At 42.3% G+C, this 22,502-nt stretch overlaps 1 protein-coding gene across 1 annotated transcript in view; it reads left to right on the forward strand.

The window, feature by feature from the left end:
• The window catches only part of plxna1b (plexin A1b), a 197,610-nt gene that overhangs the window by 20,243 nt on the left and 154,865 nt on the right, over positions 1–22,502 (forward strand). Inside the window, exon 2 of the mRNA XM_053497844.1 lies at positions 13,540–14,909. Coding sequence (XP_053353819.1) covers positions 13,755–14,909 — 1,155 coding nt within the window. The 5' untranslated portion in view covers positions 13,540–13,754. The remainder of the gene's footprint in view (positions 1–13,539; positions 14,910–22,502) is intronic.

Here is a 22,502-nt window from a genome sequence, read left to right on the forward strand (position 1 = left end):
ACACACACACACACACACACACACACAGACACTGGTGGACCTGGTCACACAGCCAGTCAAGAGCATGAATCGCGCGTCATCGTTCCAGCTTGGTTTACTGTATTAAAGGAAACAGGGGTGGAATTGGGATCACTCCTGACTCGTCTTTAATGAGCGGAACGGAGGTCGTGAGAGGTGAGACGAGATCCATGTGGTATCATGCAAACAGTTACCAGCGGATCAACGGGTATCTTGTTTAGAGTAGTAGTCACTGCACTTAATTAGTGCTAAACCTTCAGTGCATCAAAAACAACGAGCAGGTTTTTATTTCGGATTGCATTAAAAACATCTGTTATGTAAACTGCAAGTGACAGCATGAGACTTATTCTAGTTATTAATAGATAAAATGAGATGTAAAAATAACCATGTTTCTACAAATCCTGCATTGTGATCAGTTACAAGAATTCAGGTTTATCTGTGATTGGTTAGGCATGGGACATAGGAGCCAACCATAGAGCCTGAAGGCGGGGCTTTTTAGGTAGCTCAGTTAAACATCTCGCCAGTGAGAAATGGCGGTGAGATCCGAGCGGAACGCTGTGCGTGGTGAGTGATGTAAATGTGAACACTCAGCTCACCTGCCCTTGTTGTTCTGAAAGCAGTGAGGTGCACAGGATTCTCCACACACTAGGTACTTGTCGCACTAGACGCTGATGCTGTTGGGTAAACGCCACACTTTACACGCTGTAATAGCGGAGTTCCACACACTGCTCGAAAGCGAACCCAGAAGCGGCTTGGCACAAAATCCGTGGGTTCTGTGTGAATTACACAACACGGGAAAGTCGAGCAATATCGAGGGGGTCTCATTAACACCTTTTCAACGAGATTTGTGTGAGAACACGACTTGTGGTTCCTCTGGATCGTTGAATGTTTTTGCTCCAGGTTTTGCTGATTTATTTATTTCTTTTTTGTAAACCTGGAACGATTTTAATAGACAACTCACGATGTGTTACCGTAAAGAGATACAAAAGTTTGGGCGACTTTTGTTGTTTCAACAAGGGATACGTTTTCTAACTACATAGATTTCATTCATCAAAAAAGGAAAAGCTTATAGGTTTATAGTATAAGCTCGTAGTCCCTCCCTTTTAAACACATTTAACAATGTTTATGAATGTAGCTGGCACAATCTAGCTCTTGACTACTCGCGCTGTGTAATGAGAAAGCTGGGCCAACTTCGTGTCTCGCTATAGCTTATTGAAGTCACGAGGCGTAGTTTATAGTGCGCATTTTCATCGCAACTGTTTCAGCCGACCTGCATCAGCATACACATCTAGTTGAACCTGCTTCACAACAATAAGTGCTAGCGAATGGTACCGTTTGAACAGCTGGGTTCATTAGTTTCATCGACTCCACGGCGCACACTGCAGCAGTACAACACAGCAGTGTTTACTTAATGGATTTATGCTGCACTATATAACATTTATACTGTCCGTAGCAAGAAATCACAAACACCCAGAAATAAAAAGTGCACACTTCAGCTGTGCCATTCACATCAGGTGTGAAAAAGCCAATTTGATGAGGCCGTGTGGTCTGCTTGGTGTGGAAGCCCAAAAATGGTATGTTAAAAAAAAAGCTTTGCAATTAATTGTGTAAAATCATATATTGTGATTTAGACCTAAACAATTATTAAACTACAAAAACCTGCAATTTATTTCAGCTCATATATACGCATTTTTTCAATTTATATAAAGCTTTGTTAATTATTTAAGTATTTGTTTATTTTAAATAAATAAATATTGACACATCATTTTAAGATTTGTGCCATTAATTGGTGTTAGCTATTTAATAGTTCAATCTCGTACATCTCGTTACATGGTAGTTATAGTACGTGTCAAAATAAATGTCATTTTTATTTATTTATTATTATTATTTTAATCATCAAAATCTGCAGCCTTAGTTTAAAAAAAATAAGAAGGAGAAAGGAGATGGCTATGTAATGGCTCATATCTCACCAGTGGTGGCGTAATAGCTGAGGCTAGGGGTTACTGATCAGAAGGTCGGGGTTCCATCACTTCCGCCCTGGTGCTCTTGGACCCCTGAATAAGGCCGTTAACCTTCACAGCTCCAGGGGCGCTATACGCTGGCCGACCCTGCACTCTTGACGCCAGCTTTCTAACAAGCTGGCATATGCGAAGGAATGAAGTGCATGTGACAAACCAAACATGTCGCTTCTTCGTTTTTGTTTAACTTTTCAGTTCACTACTCCTCTGGAAGCGTTTTTTTTTTGTTTGTTTTTACTTTTTTAATACTTTGAACTGAAATTACATATAAAAAAATAAAAGAAAAGAGTCACATGACTTGTTGATGCTCAGAGTGTAAACGCACTGAGGAGAGAGGGGATGGAGACTATACTTAGTAACACTGCATGAGCTTCTATTGCATCAGTTCCTGGTCCAATAAATGTCTTAACCTAGTAGTTGCAAAGTCAGGTAATACATCAAAGCTGATGAAATATGATTAAATGCAGGATTAATCTCTGTCTGGAACACTGCAGTGTTCTCGACTGCATGCTCTTTCAGCACTGGAGATCAACCGAAGGGAAAAAAAATAAAATAAATGAGCTTTCAGATTTTTCCAAGTGTAACTTGGCTACTATTTACGTTTGCGCGTACATGTCAGAGTGGTAAAATCTAGTACCATGTTGAATTGTGTTCATATCAAGTCTTCTGGAGCTCTAGCCCTGCTGTTGGTGCCTGGTCATCTCACTCTGATCGTTGTTCCATCTTAGAGGGGATGTAACCTTTCACTATGAAGGAAAAGATAAGGATGTCTGTTGTGATGAGGGAAACTTGGGCTGGAAGAAATCGTCCTAGGTTTGTCATAAAGTTGGTCTATGTATATGTTGGGATATCAGTACCAGAAGATCTTCAAATGATATCCAGACTCTTGACCAAATCAAATCAAAATTGAGATGCATGTAAGTACATTTCCAGTAGGTCCTGGTGATTGTAAATTTTCCTGTTCTGCACACCGACCGTGAAGTTTGTCAGGTCAAATTCTACAACCTTTGCTCCATGTGAAACAGTGTTCCAGAGTTCAGCTGAGACTCTCAGGAAGTTTCTGCAGTTCCATCTGACCTAAACTACCTAAAAACCAAAATCTTTCAGAGTTAAAGCTAACAAATATCTGTACAAATCTCTTTCTTTCTTTCTTGCTATATTGGCTAGTTCTTGCGGAAAGGAAAGAGTTAAATGTGAACTAAATACAAAGAGCTCAAGATGACGTACTTCAGTGGGACTGCGGAAGCTTCATGAGTTTCAGCTGTACTTTGGAATGCATTTATGTATGAAACGAGGGTTGTGGAATTCAACTCTGATTACCTGCATTGTACTCGCGTTCCGGGTGACACACTTCGCGGCCTGTGTGCAGAGCGGGGGAAACTTGTAACAACCAAGAGCTATGCTAATGTACTTGGATGCATCTCACTTTGGATTTTAAGACAGACTTAAAAAAAAAACACCCCGATCTATCCCTTCAGTGATGCGACTCAAATAGACTGATTACACTGAAATAGACATAACAGGTTTGGCTTGTTTGATTTTTTTTCCTCTTTTTTTCCTTCTCCCTCTTTCTTCCTTCCTCTTTCTCCCTCTCTCTCTCTCTCTCTCTCTCTCTGCATTCCTGTCCATCTTCATTCCCAGCGGTGTTCCATCAGTCCCTTCTTTGCTTATCTCTCAGCTCATGTTTCTCTCTCCCTCTCTCTCATCACCCACCCCTTTCAGCTATCCAATGAAGAAAGACCCTTTCAGTCCGTAGGCCTCGGCACAGAAAATAGGAGTCGCCTCTGTCTCTCTCTCTCTCTGTCTCTCTCTCACGCGCATGCGTGTGTGTCTGAAATGCTTTACCGCTCCTGTACGTGTGTACCGACCGTCCGTGGAAACCAGCCCGGAAGCCCGGAGAAGAATGCGTGCGCTTGTGTCTGCGTGAGTGAGCGTTCAGACAGGCCACTCCTTCGCTTGTCTCCCGTCCTCTCCTCTCCTCTCTCCATTCCTTTGCTTTCTTTCAGACAGATCCACTAAACAGGACCCGAACGCAAACGCCGTGGCAGGTACGGGAATCAGGTCCACAGCTCAGGGAGTTCCAGAGGGATGAGGCTGATTGATCGGCGCTCAGCAGGACAGTTTCATGATGATCGAGGGCTTTTGGTTATATTTATTCGAGGCCCTGCACCAGGCCTGTGCGCGTGTTTCGAGCGCGAGAGGCAGAGGTGCATAACTGGCCTGGCTTCCAGCCGAAGTGGTGGAGATAAGCCACGGAATGCAAATGATGCTTGAATGTGTGTGTTGTGTTGAACACGCTCACCGTTCCGTGGTGGAAATGCAAATCTCTCATCTGGACAGTGATACATGTGCCTCGATGAGGTCATGTGTACATATGTGAGAGAGAGAGAGAGAGAGAGAGAGAGAGGAGGGTTCTGTAGATTGACCAAAATGACAGGAGAGGCAATGGGGCAGTGATAACAGAGTAAATGCTAGGGTCACCCCTAAGATTGATTTTTAGAGGATGTCTGTGTCTCTCGTACTCGCCCTCACAGTGTGTGTCTGTCTCTCTCTGTGTCTCAAATTCAGATTTCTTTCACTCTATCTGTTTCTCAGTTCCCCCCCTCTGTGCCACATACACAAACACATGGTATGAGTTTACTGTAATGAAAGTTGGGAGTGTGTATGTATATATACACGTGTGTGTGTGTGTGTGTGTGTGTGTGTGTGTGTGTGTGTGTGTGTGTGTGTGTGTGTGTGTGTGTGTGTGTGTGTGGAAGGCTGCGGTTTGCAGATCCGCATCCCAGCGGCAGTGTTCACATCACATTTTTCATTCGTTTCCCACTCTCTGACGGTCCTGTCCTCACTCCCCTCGGGCCTTGTGTCTCTTCTGCACCACATGTCCATAAAGAGCGGCTTCTAGAGCCCGGACGAAAGCGGCTTTGTTCGCCAGCGATGAATGAAAGCCTTGAGCGTGATGCACATGATAGCCGAGTGAGATAATGATATTACACAGATTTGAAGGGTCAGGATGAATAGTGCCCTCCTTATGCTCCGGCATTTCTGTCCGCACAATAAAAAAAAGAGAGTTCAAGCAGCTGTAACTCGGGCGCAGTATACGCACACACACACACAGAACGGCACACACACACACACACACTCATTTAACGTAAATCCATGTGAGGACAAAGACAAAAACAATTCTAGAAAGAGAATGAGGTTCAGTTGATGCTTACATGTACGTCGGCGTGGGCGGCGTGTGTATACAGTGGTTTGTGGGGCGCACACACACACACACACACACACACACACACAAGTATGCATGTCCTATTTGTGTGCGATTGTGCAAGTTCACAAATGGAGGATAATTTTGTCGAACCAGACGCACACTTACAGTCTCATTGTTCGTTTTCTTGCTCTTGTGCATACTTGATGCGGGAGCTGTTCCTCTGTGGTGGATGGAGGAAGTGCAGACGAGTGGAGACGCTCTGTAGGGGACAGAGGAAGAAAGTGGACATAGAGGGAGGAACACCTATTCAAATCTTTTCATAGCCTTTATTTTCATCTCTGACTCTGTAGATCTTTGTTCCTCTGTTCTTCTCGTGGACACCATGTACGCGCACACACACACACACACACACACACATAAGTAGTCTGTATTTTACTAATATTCATTTATTAGCAACCATTGGACTAGAAAAAGTTCACCTGAGCCACATGTGTTGGTTGTAGAACTTAAATAAAGTCTTAAATAAAAACATTCAACATAAAGTTTAAATAAAATCTTAAAAATAAAATACTCAATTGTTGAATCAAAGTGTGATACAAGTCATCATTGTTTTTATTTTATTCTTTCTTTGAAGAATAATGAATAAAAAAGTTGAGCGCTTTTTATCTTAAAGACTTTCTGCGTATAATTAGGCTACAGTAGGTTACAGGTTTTAGTACATATGTCATTATTATTGGTACTTGGTTTTTACTGGAGTTTTACTCTGCACAGGGGGATTTGTCTTTAGGGTCTGGCAACCCTGCACAAAGCATGTGGCCAAAAGAGTGTTTGAACAACCAATAAACACAGCAAATTAATCCACGTGTTAGAGGAAATATAATATGTTTTTGCTCCCTCGGGAATGGGCCCTAATGTAATGCCATACAGCGGCAGTAATACAGAGGGGCCCAACACAATGTATACACACTTCAAAAGGTGTCATCTGTGCCCTATTTAAATACTCTACTAGAATTATGGTTGCAATGTGTAGTATTATGTTCCCTCTGAGAATATCAGTAGGCACACCATCATCGCTGATACGATCATGTGTCCGGGATTTTTTTAAGATCTATTTTTTATGTTGAAGTGTGTTTTGGGACCCTCTGTATTTTATTTCATGCTATAATGGTTACGCTTGGCACTTAATCTGTGATTTACATATGTGCTGAAAGTTGTGGAGCGATCCGTACAGATTTCGCAGATCAAATCCGATTCATTACACTACTAATAGCTAACGTTGATGGCTCACTTAACATAATGACGCTTGGTGATCCAGTTAAGTGAAATATTTCAGATGAGTACATGATGATAATGATGAGTATTATTATTATTATTATTATTATTATTATTATTATTCTTTTCTCATGGAGTGACTAATGTAGTAGGTTGTGTTTGCGTTCTCTGTGAAAATAATCAGTAAGACATTTGCCAGCATGAGTCGTGGTGTTCATCACGCACAAAATACATAAGGTGTATTGTACAGCATTGATTATTTTTTATTTTTTTGTTGATAGATTTAACGTTTTTGACAACCACAGGTGTTGTTGATTATTTCACCAGACCTGAGCGTTAATGAAATCAAATACTCATACTCTTGCTTTATTTAAAAATTTTTATTCAGACCATCAAATCTCCTACCTCGGCATACGAACACCTCCGAGTGGTGCATTGGTAAAGTGCTCCCCCTATCATCGGGGGATCGTGAGTTTAATTCCCAGGTGATGCTGTAACCTCTCGCAGCCAGATGTCTAGAGAGAGCTGATTGGCCGAGCTCTCTCAGAGGGGAGGGATGAGAGGTACATCACGGCTCTTCAGCCAATCTGGGGCGTCTGTGAGCTCACGGAAGCGGAAGGAGCGGATAACATTGCCTCCAAGTGTGTTACGCCGCCCGCAATGGTGCGCGAGTGAGCAGTTTGAAAAGATGTGGTCAACTGGTGTCACATGGTTTGGAGGAAACACGTGGTAGTAGTAGCTTATAGTGGGAGCTCCTTAGTGACGGGAAGGAATTGGACACGACTAAATTTGGGGGGGAAAACTTCCAATTTGTTTTAAATATAAATTTGCTTCAGCATACGAGACATTTTTGGCACACGAGTGACCGAACGCCGCCTACTGTAAGTTGTGTGTATGCCCGGCGCTGTTCACAACAAAGGGTTTACTTCATTTTACACATGTCTTTTCTAAATGTTTTGATTGTTTTATATCCAAAAATATAATAATTGTGTTGGAAATTGGTAATATTTTTAGGTGGCTGAAACGGATTATCTGCATTTATATTATTTCCTATGGAGAAAAGCGTTCCACAATACAAATGATCGCCTTAAGAACTAGCCTCCTGAATGGATTAAATCCGAGGTACAATTGTAATGATGACTGCAATGGTGAATAATTCAAACTTCAAGCAGTTATGTTTCCTCAGACAAAACAGTGTATATATGCTTAAAAACAGTTTTATGAAAGTACAAATAGTTAACTTTCATGTCAAAACAATCTTTTCAGTTTAACTTTACGTTTTTAACCAAGTTAAAAAAACATTTATTTTTTCAGAATAACTTTTATTCACCACCTTTATGGCGACACAAACTTGTTCTTCGGCACAGCTGCATATTTAGAAATGTCCGTCCGTCCCAGCACCAATTTGTTACCCCCTCACCCTTCGTGCCTCAGAGATGGATCAGAAGGGCCTGTGTTACTGCAGTTAATACTGTACAAGATATCGTTCAGCTCTTGTGTATGTACACAGGGCACACGGTCTGATCTGCGACACGCTGTGTGTCACACTGTAATCCAGTTTACGACTGCAAACACAAGTGCTACTACACAAGTGTGTGTGTATGTGTGTGTGTGGGCGTAGGCAGACAAGACAGCTGCCCTAAATATCCCTAAACAGATGCACTGATGTTTTGTTCCATGTGACTCCCCATCATCAACGCTTCTCACACACACACACACGCCGGTCATGCCGGAAGGTATACAGTAGTTGTGCCCTGGAGACTTCTCTCTGTGTGTGACAGATGAGGACAGCGTTCAGTATTTTTGTGTGTTTCTCCCCTGCGCTCGTTTAGTTTAATTACCGGGATAGTGAGCTGTGTAACGACCGTCTCATTGCTGACCAGCCACTTTCTGCGTTTGCCACGTTCATCTCCCTCCCTTTCTTCCTCATCGCTCGATCGAGATGTTGTGAATCTTATTAGGCCTATGGAATGCTGCAGAGGTTTACGATCTTATTAACTGTGTGTGTGTGTGTGTATGTGTGTGTGCATATATAGAAGTGCGTTTGCATTTCTGTTTGTCTGTGAGGTTTGAACTGCTTCGAACTGGTGTGTGTGTGTGTGTGTATGGAAAAACACATTGTTTATCTATATAGCTCTGTATGTGAGCATAGCATATAGTGTTACAGTATGTGTGTTTCTGAGCAGTATTTTTCCCTCCCTCCTTCTCTCTCTCTCTCTCTCTCTCTCTCTCTTTCTCTCTCTGAAGCGAGTGCTGTAATTGATATGCCACAAGCAATAAATCAGCAGCCGGCCGTGCCACCACACCCCATTATCTAAGGAGACAGGTTTAGCGGCCTGTCCAGGGGCTCCGTCTGGGTATATGAGGAGTTTTTGTGAGTGCGTGCGCATCGGGAGGGGCGGTTCGAGTGCTTGCGAGAGTACCTGGATGTTGAGCCAGGGCGACGTCCTTAGGGTCAAACAAATGGAGAAGGGGAAAGGAGGCCAAATAAAATCGTTCCCTGCCAAATTTCAGTGTTTCCCATCCCCTGTCCTTCGTCCTCCAATTTGTGCCCTTGTCATCTATTATCTTTTTTACTTTTCATCAGCCACTTTTTTTCTCTCTCTCTCTCTCTCTCTCTCTTTGCTTTGTATGAAATTTCATTTGTGTTTTTGACTCCCATCTAGACTTGCAAATAAAATGTGCTTAAAAAAAACGAGGATGGAAATTGAAATTTGGCGAGTCTGAAGAAGCAAGAATGCCTTTATGGAAATTGAAGAAGGAGAATTTGATATATATATATATATATATATATATATATATATATATATATATATATATATATCCAGGGAGGAGAATTGACCATTTTCCCAGCTGTCAGTCATTCTCCAGGCACTGTAGCATAGCGCGGGTTTGATAACTACCCCGAATCCGTTTCTCTCTGCACACCATTGTGCACTAACTCCGCTCGGTATAAATGGTTGTGTGTGTGTGTGTGTGTGTGTGTGTTTGTTTGTTGGGCTCGAGCGCTGATAGCATTTCGCCCATTACTGTGCCAGATAACAACGCGAGTGCGCAGATGCAATTTGTTGTGAAATTTACGGTCTGCTACGTCAAGACTGATCCTCTCAAATGAAGAGAAATGAGTGTTGAGACAATCTCCTACAGGTTTCTGCCTCTCCCCATTTCCCCCCTCTCTCTCTCTCTCTCTCTCTCTCGCTTATACACACATTCGCACAGTCACGTTCAGTGCGCAAATGGCATGCCTAAATGAGCTTGCTGTCTCTGTGCTCTACTGTTGTTTTTAAATTGACATCTGTTCTCAGTACATGATGTGATTTGTACAGTTGAGAGCAAAATTAGATTGTGTGTTTTTTTTGTTTTGTTTTTGTTTTTTTTTTTCCTGGCGAGCCCATTATTTGATTGTAGTTGAGTCTGCTTGTATCAAGAATGTATTTACTGATCTCAAATCGAACATGTTTAGTCAGGTCGTTTGGATTAAAATCTTAATCCTATCGGTTGCACATGCTACACATGCGAACTGCAGTGGTGAGCAGAAAAGCATCTCGGGGTGTACAGTAGGGATGGGAATCAACATGGGGACCTTGCAATATGACGAGATCACCATATTTAGGTGCCGATACGATAGGTAACACAATAGGTAACTGGATAAACTGAATTTTTATCCCCCCCCCCATCTCTAGCATAGAGCACACGTAATAGAAATCCGAAACAGTTATTGCTAGACATCAGAAGATGCATGCACTTTTTCTAACAGTGTGTGTGAGTTCCTGTGAAGTACTCCGGGAGTTGTACTCTCGTTTCTCATCTGAAGCTTTTGAACCTGTATCCGCATGATTTCCCGCACCGCACAGCTGCCACACGGTCCTCTAATTAAATAATAGTCTAAGTGATGAGGGGTACTTGATGTTCCTATTAAAGTGACCAGCGAGTTAATATGCAACATTAAAGCTTTATTCTTAAAATAATGCTATACTATTTTTTTTTTCCACATCAATCCTAGACGGATGTCACATGCTTCCCATTCCATCTTGTCCTGCTGGCTATCGCGCGTCTTTAATGAGGTTGTATCTTCCTCTTAAACGCCATTGTGATGCGCTCCAATGGCCCGGCGTTCCTCTGCTTTTTCCGCTAAAGGAATGCCATCAGTCGTTCTCTCTTCCTCTCTCTCATTCGCCGGAGCTGTATAGAGTGACGCCACTTCCCCTCCTCTCGTCCTTGGGGATGATGGACAGATAAGAAGACCCTCAATCAGCCGCCGAAGGGAAAGAGGCCTCCGAGATAAGAAACAGGCAAAGAAAAGAAGTGCGAGAGCGAAAGAAAGAAAAAACATTCCCAACTCCTCTTGGCTTTCTTTCTCCTGGTCAGATTTGTCTCGTTATCTCTTAGATTTCTCCCGCCCCAGCTTTTAGTCCAGTTTAAAATTTCTCCATTTCTCAGTTTGTTCCATTTCCTGGGAAGAGTCGCTGATGTTAAATACAGCACTAGAGCCAGAGCTTCGACTTCAGATAGACGGATCGCTCCAGCACTCACATCTTAAAACAATCACCCTGTTCCCGAATATCAGAGCTTGATGGCCTGCTGGATTGTTTCCTCAGTTAAAAAAAAAAAAAAACTGGATAAAGTCCAGTTTTTTTTTTTTTTTTGCCCAGTGATCTAATGAGACTGCATTGACCCTCTTCCCCTGAAGAGTCTCGGCTCACTAGCATGGATATTGAATATGATGGAGGATATGAGGCATGGCATTTAGCTGCACGTGAAAATACAGGCCGAATCTAATGGATCATTTATACACTTTTGACATGCAAAATGATTAGTGTCCATGGCCTAGATGGATCAAACCAATTCACAGCGAAAGCGGTTTAAAAATAATGTCAAGTGGTGTGTTTTACTCCAGCAGAGCCCTCCTTTTGTGCTTTATGCGCTTTGTTAGTCCTGTTTAAGAGTGAACAAATCATACATTCCATTGCAGTCCCACGAGGCAGTTAAAACTGTATTAACACAGATGAAGAGAAATGCATGGGTTTATGATGACTTCCTTTTCTTCAAGCAGAATCTAACGCTGCACTTTAGATTTCCACCTAGTTAAGAATAAAAGGTTGTACTGTAAACTAGGGCTGCACAATTCTTGCTCAAATGCGAATCATAAATTTTCACAAAGTACTTTTTCCTTATTTTAGAGCCTTTAAGTGAATAACTTAACCATGAATAGAATGTCACATAGTTTGTGGGTAGTGTGAAATTAAAATACATGGTTTACAGTATAGAATTCATTGTTTACAGTTTACGGTTTACAGTGTAGAATTTGTCTTAAGGTTTGTTGCTAAATCTTACTTACTTGCGTTTAGTTTAAACAGATCAAAAGCTTACTTACATAAAATTAGAGTCTTTATGTAACAGCTAGAATCAACACGTCAGGTTTAATCAACTAATACAGTAAGTTATTGTCATTCAATTACAACTGAACGTGCATGTCTCTGTTTAGACAGCAGTGTGTATTTAAGTTTATAGGTGTGTGTGCATGTGCTAAATGCACTGCTAAATACTCACTGCTAAATGCAAGAACTGAATAAAAAAATGTAATGCTCGGACACCTGCACGTTGAGGGACACCGAGAGCACCAAAAGCAGCCGATCAGAAACAGGACGTCACAATGTGCTCCCCTTTCAGGGTCTGATTGCCTGGTATTGTCCTCCCTCTGAACAAGCGTTGGGATACTGAGCGTGCAATAATATTGGAACACCGTAAAAGAGGAAGTGATCGTGTTGTATGATGGAATCATTCGCTTCATTGAATCATAGTCTTTTGTTTTGCACCGTGTGAATTTGGTGTCAACCAGAGACTAGAATTCAGGGAAATGCATGCAATTATGAATCACAGAAATGAGATGCATGCATGTATCAAGGTTTTTTTTTTTTTTTTTTGGCAGCTCTAGTGTAAAAGGGATTTTCTACGTTGTCTGAAGGTTGCAGTGCTAAATTCTTTCTCACTGCTGTGATATGCATATAAGGAATAAAAAGTGCACTAATAGTGCAGTGTTCTGCATAAACTTCTTTCTATATCCTGAAGACTTTTTCTGTTTCAGGACACGGGTACAAATCGAGCGCAATTAAAATTCCCTTTTGCAAACCGCCACCAATTGAACACGTACTAGTTTAAACAGAATGTTAAAAAGAAGCGTTTATTATTAGTATTAGAACGTCTGCTGTACAAGCTCCTGTGTATGAACTGTTACTATAGAAACAACGAGGCATTAATATTAACCTATCGTCCATGTTCCAGCCAGAACTACAGTGCAGAAATCCTCCTGCTCAGGAAAGATGCAACACTCGTGTAATTATGGTGGAAAAAGGATAACTACCGTAAGAGTTCATCCCTTGCTATAGATTATGACTTTTGGAAGTGTCGGTATTCACATCCGGTTTCGGTTGTCGCATCTGGACCCTCTGAACATTTAAGGGACATCGTTTTTAGAGGAATCTTAATTCTTTTTGATCAAACAATACTGAAATAGTAATATTTAAATCAAGAAATATTCCAGGTGCTGGTAGTCATAGACATGCTGACCAGTGCAGGAAGGTGCAGAAGTTTTTCGTAAGCTTGCATATCACTGAGAAGGGTTTGAGAGAGAAAGAGAGAGACGGGGTGGGTTGGGGAAGCCAGGGAGAAAGAGAATACTTAATCTGCAAAAAGCTTCTCTCAGACACATTGTGATAATGGATGTGTTATGAATTCATTGAAGAGAGCACCATGGTGTGTCTGCTGTTGCAGGGGTATCCGATGATGAGTTTATGTACAGTGCGTCTCCTAATCCATCCTGAACCTCTTCACCATCCGTCTTAGTAATTAAATGTTGTCAAGGTTTCGCCCCCTTGGACCACATTAATTTGAACCATTTATTTAGCATGGATGGTGTCGTTGCTTCTATCTGCTCCTTGCCTTTCAAGTGTGATGCATAATCAATAGGAAATGTCACATTTGTACTCATGTGTTTTTCCTTTTTTTTCTCCCCTTGTCTTGCAGGCCCTGTGAATGTACAGTTGTTGCATATGATGCGCTAAATGACTGCTCTGAGAAGAGGAGAGAAAAGGACACCGGATCAATAAGAGCACTATTTCTGCAAGCTCCTGTTGTTTTGGATTTATATCTCTTTCTCTCTCTATATCTATAAGGTACAGTGGTAGTCAATAGGAGACTGACGCAGAGCCCGATCTTTGCCCGTGTGGAATAGAGCTGATATGTGGTCTCAGCCAGGGGCACACTGTGCCCTCATAGGGCTGCTTACCCTCTCCTTCATCTTTATTCCTAGTGGAAGAGCTACGGAGCCTTTCCAAACCTCCTCCCTGACAGAACATGGCCTGACCCACTTAGCCATTCATAACACCACTGGTGAGGTATATGTTGGTGCTGTTAACTGGATCTACAAACTCTCAAGCAACCTGACCATGTTAAGGCATCACATGACTGGCCCAGTTGTGGACAATGAGAAGTGTTACCCTCCTCCGAGTGTCCAGTCCTGCCCCCATGAGCTGGCTCCCACCAACAATGTCAACAAGCTGCTGCTGGTGGATTACAGCCAGAACCGACTCATCGCCTGTGGAAGCGCATCACAAGGCATCTGCCAGTTCTTGCGCCTGGACGACCTCTTCAAACTGGGTGAACCCCACCATCGCAAGGAGCACTATCTGTCCAGCGTGGCCGAGTCAGGGACCATGTCAGGGGTCATTATTTCTGAAGGGACACTCAGCAAGCTCTTCATCGGCACTCCCATCGATGGCAAATCCGAGTACTTCCCGACCCTCTCGAGCCGCAAACTAATGGCCAATGAGGAGAACGCGGACATGTTCAGCTTCGTCTACCAGGATGAGTTTGTTTCTTCGCAGCTCAAGATCCCTTCAGACACACTGTCCAAGTTCCCAGCATTCGACATCTACTACATCTACGGCTTTAGCAGCGAGCAGTTTGTGTATTACCTAACTCTGCAGCTAGACACCCAGCTGACCTCACCAGACGCCAGCGGGGAGCAGTTCTTCACGTCCAAAATTGTGCGGCTTTGTGTCGACGACCCAAAGTTCTATTCCTACGTGGAGTTTCCCATCGGTTGCACCAAGGACGGGGTGGAATATCGCCTGATCCAGGACGCCTACCTGAGCAAGCCAGGCAGACAGCTGGCTAACTCTCTGGGGGTGTCCGAGAATGAGGACATCCTGTTCACCGTCTTCTCTCAGGGCCAGAAAAACAGGGCCAAGCCCCCGAAAGAGTCGGCGTTGTGCCTCTTCACACTGAGACGCATTAAAGAAAAGATCAAAGAGCGGATCCAGTCCTGCTACAAAGGAGAAGGCAAATTGTCTCTGCCTTGGCTACTGAACAAGGAACTCGCATGCATCAACTCGGTAAGTCCACACTGTGATGGAAAAAAAGACTGCAGGGGTAGTACCATTGATTTGCATACAGAGATAAATAGATGCGTGGGTAGTTGCTCTCCAAGGAACTGTCCTACATTAACATCCTGACATGAGCTCAGAATGCAGCTGTTCTGTAGACATATCTATTTCTGACGCGTGCTGTTTTGACTGGATATAGGCTACTTAGAAAAAACAAAAAACAAAATCTTTGTGCAGTTAACAGCATGACTCAGCTCTGCATTGTTGATAATTAGGAATCAGGATTTTAACTTAGTTTTATTAACTACTTGAAATGACTGCGTGGGGCCTCATTATGCTGAGCTCATAACAGATTGTTTATTTTTAGTAAGTCAGTGAACAACATGAATATTCCTCCCTGTATTCTGGTTAGGAATGCCGTTTCTGTTCCTCAGCCTGGCACACTTTGTTGTTCCCACCTGTTGAATTCCGCATGCCGTGCTGTGATTTTTCTAAGTGCACTCAGTCCAAATTGTTGACCTGAAGTGCCAGTCACTCGGGAAAGCAGCGGCCGGTAACGACGTGATTTTGGTCATAAGGAGATGAAATCAGTTGGACGATCCAAGAACAGAATGGCTGAACATGTGATCGAGTGTTGTACTATCGTCTGAATGAAGGTCTCTCGTTTACAGTGGCAGCCACTTAAGCCATAATGGACGAAACATTAATGCGATCACATTAATGCTGAACTCTAAATCCCCAAGCAATGAGTTTAATGCTTTTAAATATTTTATTTTGATTACACCATAGTGATATTGAACTCTCAGTCCTGATTGGTCGGTAGGTGGCGATTAACGTTCTGCAAGGATAATATTAATGCGCTCGGTTTAATGTTTTTCTTGGGTTTTCATACTTGGGCTAGTCAGGAAGACAGTGCACATGAAAGGATTTATAATTCCCCTCCATTTTGTTACAATTTAAAATCTTTAAAAACATTTAATGAACACAATTAGCCCATTGCTTATAACATTAGTTCTCTCATTTTACTTAAAATTAAATGAAACAAAAAAAGCTACCTGTTATCTACCATAATTTCTGAATGTAATGTAATAGTTCAGAATGTACCTCCTGTAGGATTATAAAGCAAGAGCAATGTTTTACCTCCTCAAACGCTTCCAGCGTCTCAAAACTCAACTTGACATGGGGTGTGTGGCTTCTAACATGTGGACGCGGGACTTCTATTGCACACAATTTTTCGACGAATAAGAGGTCAGTGTTTTGGGACTTGTATAATGAGTGGGTTTTAAGACCAATTCGCTCACAGTTTGCTGAAAAAGGCGGATCGGAGGCTTTTAACGCATTCAAGGTTTTATAATGTAACTCCATAAAAATGCTTCTGCACTCGGTAAAGAATCTTTTATATCGGAGACTGATGGGATGACCACCGGTCACGCCAATCAAACTGAAATCAACCCAGTTCTGCTTCCTGTCTGAATAACCGGTTCATCTCTATGATAAATGTAGAAAACATCCCTATTATAAATGTTTTTTTCAAAAAAAATTTGGAGTCAGTGTGAATGCGTGAATTTCCACAAAAGAATCGCGATTCATAACTAAATCGATTTTTAAAATCGATTCATGTTTTCCCTTCTTCCTCCATCTCTCTATTTCTCTCCCAAACACATACACACACGTACACACTCCATCTTGAACCCCTTACATCTAATTAACATGCATATAGCTTACTATACGTATAATTCGATCTGACTTCGAAATGAAGTCTTGCATTTCATTCTTTTATAATAATAAAAAAAAAAGATGGTGCTTTGCTATGGTACAAGAGAAATCGAAGCACAGTGTTGGTAACAGCTCTTCGCTTCCCATCCCAACCCACGGTCTTTGACGCTTTTTCTAAACCAGTACGCCCCATTGCATTTTGCTCTTTGCATTTCGAATGGTTTGATTTCTTCAACCTTTTTCATGCTTCATCAGCGCTGCGCCTGCATCACGACGGCAGCCTTTTGTCTACGGCACTGTCGTTTTGTTAGTCCCATTAATTTTTTGGAGACTTTGGGGTAGATTTTTCACTTAACCAGGACCGTAGGCTTTTGCTCACACATCCCCTCTCTCTCTCTCTCTCTCTCTCTCTCTCTCTCTCAGCTTTCATTATTCAGTCAGACAAGAAACATCATTAGTTCAACTGACTAGATTTCTCAAGTCACTCTTTCTCTTTTGCTCCCTTGCTCACTCACTTAATTCATTTAGAGGATCTTGATCTCGTCTTCTCTGCCATCACAGTCCTTGGGGACCGGGCTCGGTTGTCGTCTTCTCTTTCATTCACCCTCTTAATCTCTTTTTCTCCATGCTTCCCCCTATAAACCCCCCTGCACACACACACACACACCTTTTTCCTCTCGTTGCCCGCGTTTTTTTTGCGTGAGATTTAACTCGGCGTTCAGAATTTCATGTGATTTTGTTGTTTTTGTTTTTTTTGCATCTGGAAATGCTGGGTTCATTTCATTTCTTTGTACATTTGCAGTTTTTCAGGAGCGTTTGTTTCTCGCTAGGGAAATAACCACTGTGTGACATTTTGTCACAATATATTTTGGATGTTAAGTATGTGAAGGCAGTATAGGTGGGGGTGGGGGAGAAAACCCCTTAAATCACAATACTTGAAGGCACTTCCCGATAGTTCAGTATTTTAGGCTCATCATGAAAGGAGAGAGCAGAGGGTGTAACTTTTCCTCCCCTTCTGCCAAATCCGTACTCGTGCCCACCCATCCTTCCCATCTGCCCTTTCCCTACCTGCAAATAGTTTCTAATCAGTCCTGGAAACGGACTTTCTCTTTAGCTAGCCGACACACCGTCCAACAATTGTGCGACTTGTCCAGGCTGTAACACGCCAGGAGCGATCAGACCAAGTGCATAACGTCTCCAATAGGTCAGAGCTGAGGAATGCGAGAAAAGAATTTCCCTTCCTGTAGCTGCTGAATGTGCCACGTTACCGAGCTTAGGCATGATGGACTGAGGAGGAGCTGTATTATTTATTAGAGCTCGTGTCCACTCGGTGCTGTTGTTCTTCATTCTCATTCCTACCTGAGGAATCCTCCTTCCTAAGGCTTCTGCTCGCAGCTTTTTCCTTCGGCCCCAGAGGGGACGCGCAGATCCCCGGCTCTGACCCGGAGTGCCACGTTTGAACGGAAATCTTTGCACTGCCACAGTGTTTAAGGTCTGCCAAAAACAAGTTATTTCAAGAAGGAAAAAGGAAAAAAAAGCGGTTCAGCTTGTGAAGGATAACGTACAGACTGATGTTTCGGGTCGGTGATGTACAGATGTGTAAAACTGCAGTCAGTCTTAAAAATAAAAATAAATAAAAGTATAATTTAGTAGTTATAGCAGTGTTCGTGTAAACGCGCCTCGTGTTCCCGAACCCCGTGATCATTAAATTATCCATCAGCCGCTAATGCAGTGTATCACATGACCAGGATAAGAGTAGAGTTGAGTCCAAGACCAGGCTTCATCAGTATAGCAGAGCAGGGCCGAGGACGCGCGGTGCAGAGACAGCCATGATGGACGGCTCTTCAGAGGAGCTGAGTACGCGTCAGGACTGACTCACACATTTCCCACGCCGTGTGGAGCGTGTGATGTCCTGACCGCCGCAGTGTGCACCCGCAACACCACGCCGAATCGCGCACATCAGACCAGCGGGTATCGGCGCGGGGTTTAGCTCGGACTGCAGCGCTGTAAATTACCCAGTCAATAGGTCAGAGGTCAAGCTGTGCTGCGCAGACCTCCTCAGGCCACTGACCCATAGATGAACCTGGACTGAACTCTGATTAGCAAAGCACTGGAGTGTGTGTGTGTGTGTGTGTATACACGTCTGTGCCTGAATGTGTTTTATCCTCCATGCCTGAATGAGTATGTGTATGAGTGTCTTTCTCAGTGTATATCAGTGTGTAAATGCATGAGGTCCTGAATTTATTTTTATACATGTATGTACAAGTGCGTGTGTGTGTGTATTTGCGTGCGTGTGTGTGAGACTCTTAAAAGTGTGCGTGTCTGATTGCGTAAATGTGTGTGTGTCTCTCTTTGCATAAGTCTATATATATATATATATATATATATATATATATAATGTGTGTGTCTAAGTGAGTGTGTCTGCATCTGTGTGTGTGTGTGTCTGTGTGTGTGTGTACACGCAGGTGTGCATGCTATAGAGTGGAACATGATTAATTGCCTACTCCGTACAGCTCCCACTTTGGACCCTTCTCGCGCGAACACACACACACACACACACACACACACACACAGGCAGGGATTGTTAGTTTATTATTAGACACATGACCTTCTTGCAACAGCAGTGTATAGGCAATTCCTGTTACCCGAGAGAGAGTGTGTGTGCGTGCGTGCACGTGTGTGTGTGAGAGAGATGGAGAGATGCAGAAGGATTTTGGGATGCAGGTGTTTGTGTGTTTGCACCATCATTTCTTCTACAAGGCAACAGATTTGTGTGTGTGTGTTTGCATGCAGTTGCAAGTTGGCTGCTGAAGTGCTTATCTGCTTCTCACACACTCTCTCGTGTGCACATTTGGAGCTTTAATCTGTTAAATTGTTTTCTGTAACACAGGCCACTCAGCTAAACGCTCCAGATTACACTTCTTTGATTGCATTCAAATCCATACTTTACACACTCACACACTGATGGGGTCTTATCTCACACAGCCGTGACTACACACACACACGCGTGCACGCTCGCGCACACACACACACATGCAGTTATGAAGATGAAATACCTGTCCTGGCTCATCTATTCCGAGTCCTGTACTTTTTCACAGACTCAGGATGCTGGTACTTGTACAGATTTTCCCTTTTCTCTCTCTCACACACCCACTATCTCTGTTCCTATTACACGCACACGCTCACACACGCTCACGCGCGCGCACACACACAGATGCCGCGAGGAAACAAGTAGGCAAACGGAATGATGATAATAGAAAAGTGCAAGGCGGCGATAGCTGCTCGTTCCATCAGGAGTTAATCTAGATTTGCAGCGTCCGTGTGTTACACTCGTGCTCCGGCACGCTCATCAGAACAGCAGCTCTAATTCCTGTTTACTCTCTTATTCGATTAGATTTAGGCTCATAATGATATCATCCCCGCATGATGTTACATCACCACAATATCCAGTGATGTCTATCGCTGATTATATTACATTATTATTTATACCGAATAAAAAACCTGCATGTGTGCCAGTGAGGGGTAACACGCCCGAATGTGCCAAAAGCAGTGTTTCTCTCCTCAATAAGATGTGAGATGGAGCGATTATAAAGTTTCCAATAGTAAGAGACTCCTCCCGGAAGCCCCGCCTCTTTACTCCATCTCTCAAATTCTTTCGAAAATAAATGCACTGTGCAAAAAAAAAAACACAGACGTGCAAGACGTTAATAAATGCGCATGGTTTTAATAAAATATCTTTCAGAAAGACGTGGTTATGACCACAATATTATTTTTCTATTTTTACGTCTAGACTTAAACCGGGCAATAAGCAGCATCAGATAAACCACTGGTTTTTAATGATTTAATCAAAATGTTATGTTGTGTATATGTATACATGTAATAAACATGTATATTTTCCCTATAAGATCGATTAGCGTGTGACCGGAATCTGACATCTTTTTTATAACCAGTGCCACCCTTGACTGGCACAACAATGAAACATTTGCTCCATCATCTGGAGACTGAAAGTTTAAATCCCGCTACAGCCATCTGTAGCCATGAGTCCATGCAGCAGATGGGCCGTGCTCTCAGGGGGAAGAGTGCGTACTCGCATCAGTCATAGCAGCGCTAGCCAATCATGGACATCAGTGCTTCATACGGCAGTTAACACAGCCCGTGTCCTAGAGGAAGCACACAATAGCCTTCAGCCTCTCTGTTGAATAAAGAAAAGAAAAGAAAAGAAAACGTTTTTAATTGTAATCAGTAACCTGGAGAAAATTCTATAACCTTGTGCATTCTTTGGAAAAAATGTAGAAGCTGATTAATAGTAAATGTTTTATCGCCAAAATATGATTGAAGTTTTCATTAAAGCAGAGTTAATGTGTTTATGCTAAAAATTATAGTCTAAACAACGGAGCAATGGAATCAGCCCAAACCAGCAAGAAATAGCAAGTCAGGTTTTATTTTATTTTTTTTGGGGTGGGGAATTGATATCAGCCAAGAAAATTGCAATCGGTGCATGTCTAATAAATATGTGGGCAACTCCATGCAAAGGTCAACCTTAGCATTAGAGGGAAAAAATGGGAATAATTCATAGGATCCTTATCAAAGCTGATGCACTAAAACTGCTAGACAACTATATGGATTTCCACTAAACTTAAACAGTAACGTTTACAAAGAACAAAGAGAGAGGCAATAGGAAAAAGAGTGGGAAAGGACCAGGAAAAAGTCTTTAAAATGACCATTTCAGGTGTTTCATGTTTCACTGTTTAAACATGTTCGTTATGTGGTTTGTAGAGGGATGACTTGGAAACGGTTGCATCCATAATGCCAGTTTATTAGAAACTCTTTAGTCCAAAAACATTTTCAAATCTACAATTTTGTGTTCCAGTCTCTTACATGGTTCAGGTATAATGCTTTATTCAGGTAGAACAGTCTACAGTAAACCTGTTCTATCCTATAAAGGTTTGTCCATCGGTCAGACGCGGGATGCTAATAAAATGTTAAATATTTCCAGAAAAAACGCTAGGGAGCATAAGGATTGGGCTTTGGAGTCATGGAAAAAGGTCATGTGGTCTGATGAGTTCAGAGTGATCCGGGTAAGATGGGAAGCCATCATGTACAGTATGTATACAGTATATAAACAGTTTTCTCTGTATTACTGTCTAGTCCATTTCAAACCCACTGAGTTCTCGCAGTTACCTGAGGAGTGTTCCACCTCTTCTACCCTCCTTAAACCTTCAGCGGTAGAATTACTCATTTTAGGCATCAGCCTTTTAAATGCATTTACCATTTTCTGTTGTGCAATTTTTAAAAGGAAAAGTCACAATCAGCTATCGCACTAGTCTGGTTCTGCTTTCAGGTTGTCATTACAATCCTGTCTCTCCACACATGTATAATCCTATAAATCTGAATGAGCTCAGTTTTATTTCCTTGTTCTGCGAGGGCTGGTCCTGGAGGTTGTTTTGCTCAGGGAGCCAGTGAACAATTAATAAAATAAAAAAAGCTCTTATTCGCTTGGGTGTTTCATAAACAGATGAGAAGGATTCCTAATGTCCTAATGTACAGTACACATCCCTCAGCAAAATAAAATGATGTTCTACAGAGACGGATGATCTAACCAGGATATAGCGTGGTACTTAAAGACATTTCTATCGATCAGACTGTACAGATTTCGCATCACAGCCGACAGGTTTTGCTAACAAAACTATAGTTTTGTCGTAGTGCGCGGGAAAAAAAACTGTGAAAGTCACTGCGTAATGATTGTTTGATTTAATGTCTACAAAATAAATGACTTGAGCCTGAAAATGAGAGGAAAAAAATCGTTCGGAACATTTAAGCTCTCATATTTTTTCAGATTCAGTACATCAAAAGTTTTCTTTTGTACATTTTTATATCAACATGTCA

The sequence above is a fragment of the Clarias gariepinus genome, chromosome 6 (assembly GCF_024256425.1).
Source record: "Clarias gariepinus isolate MV-2021 ecotype Netherlands chromosome 6, CGAR_prim_01v2, whole genome shotgun sequence".
NCBI lineage: Eukaryota > Metazoa > Chordata > Actinopteri > Siluriformes > Clariidae > Clarias > Clarias gariepinus.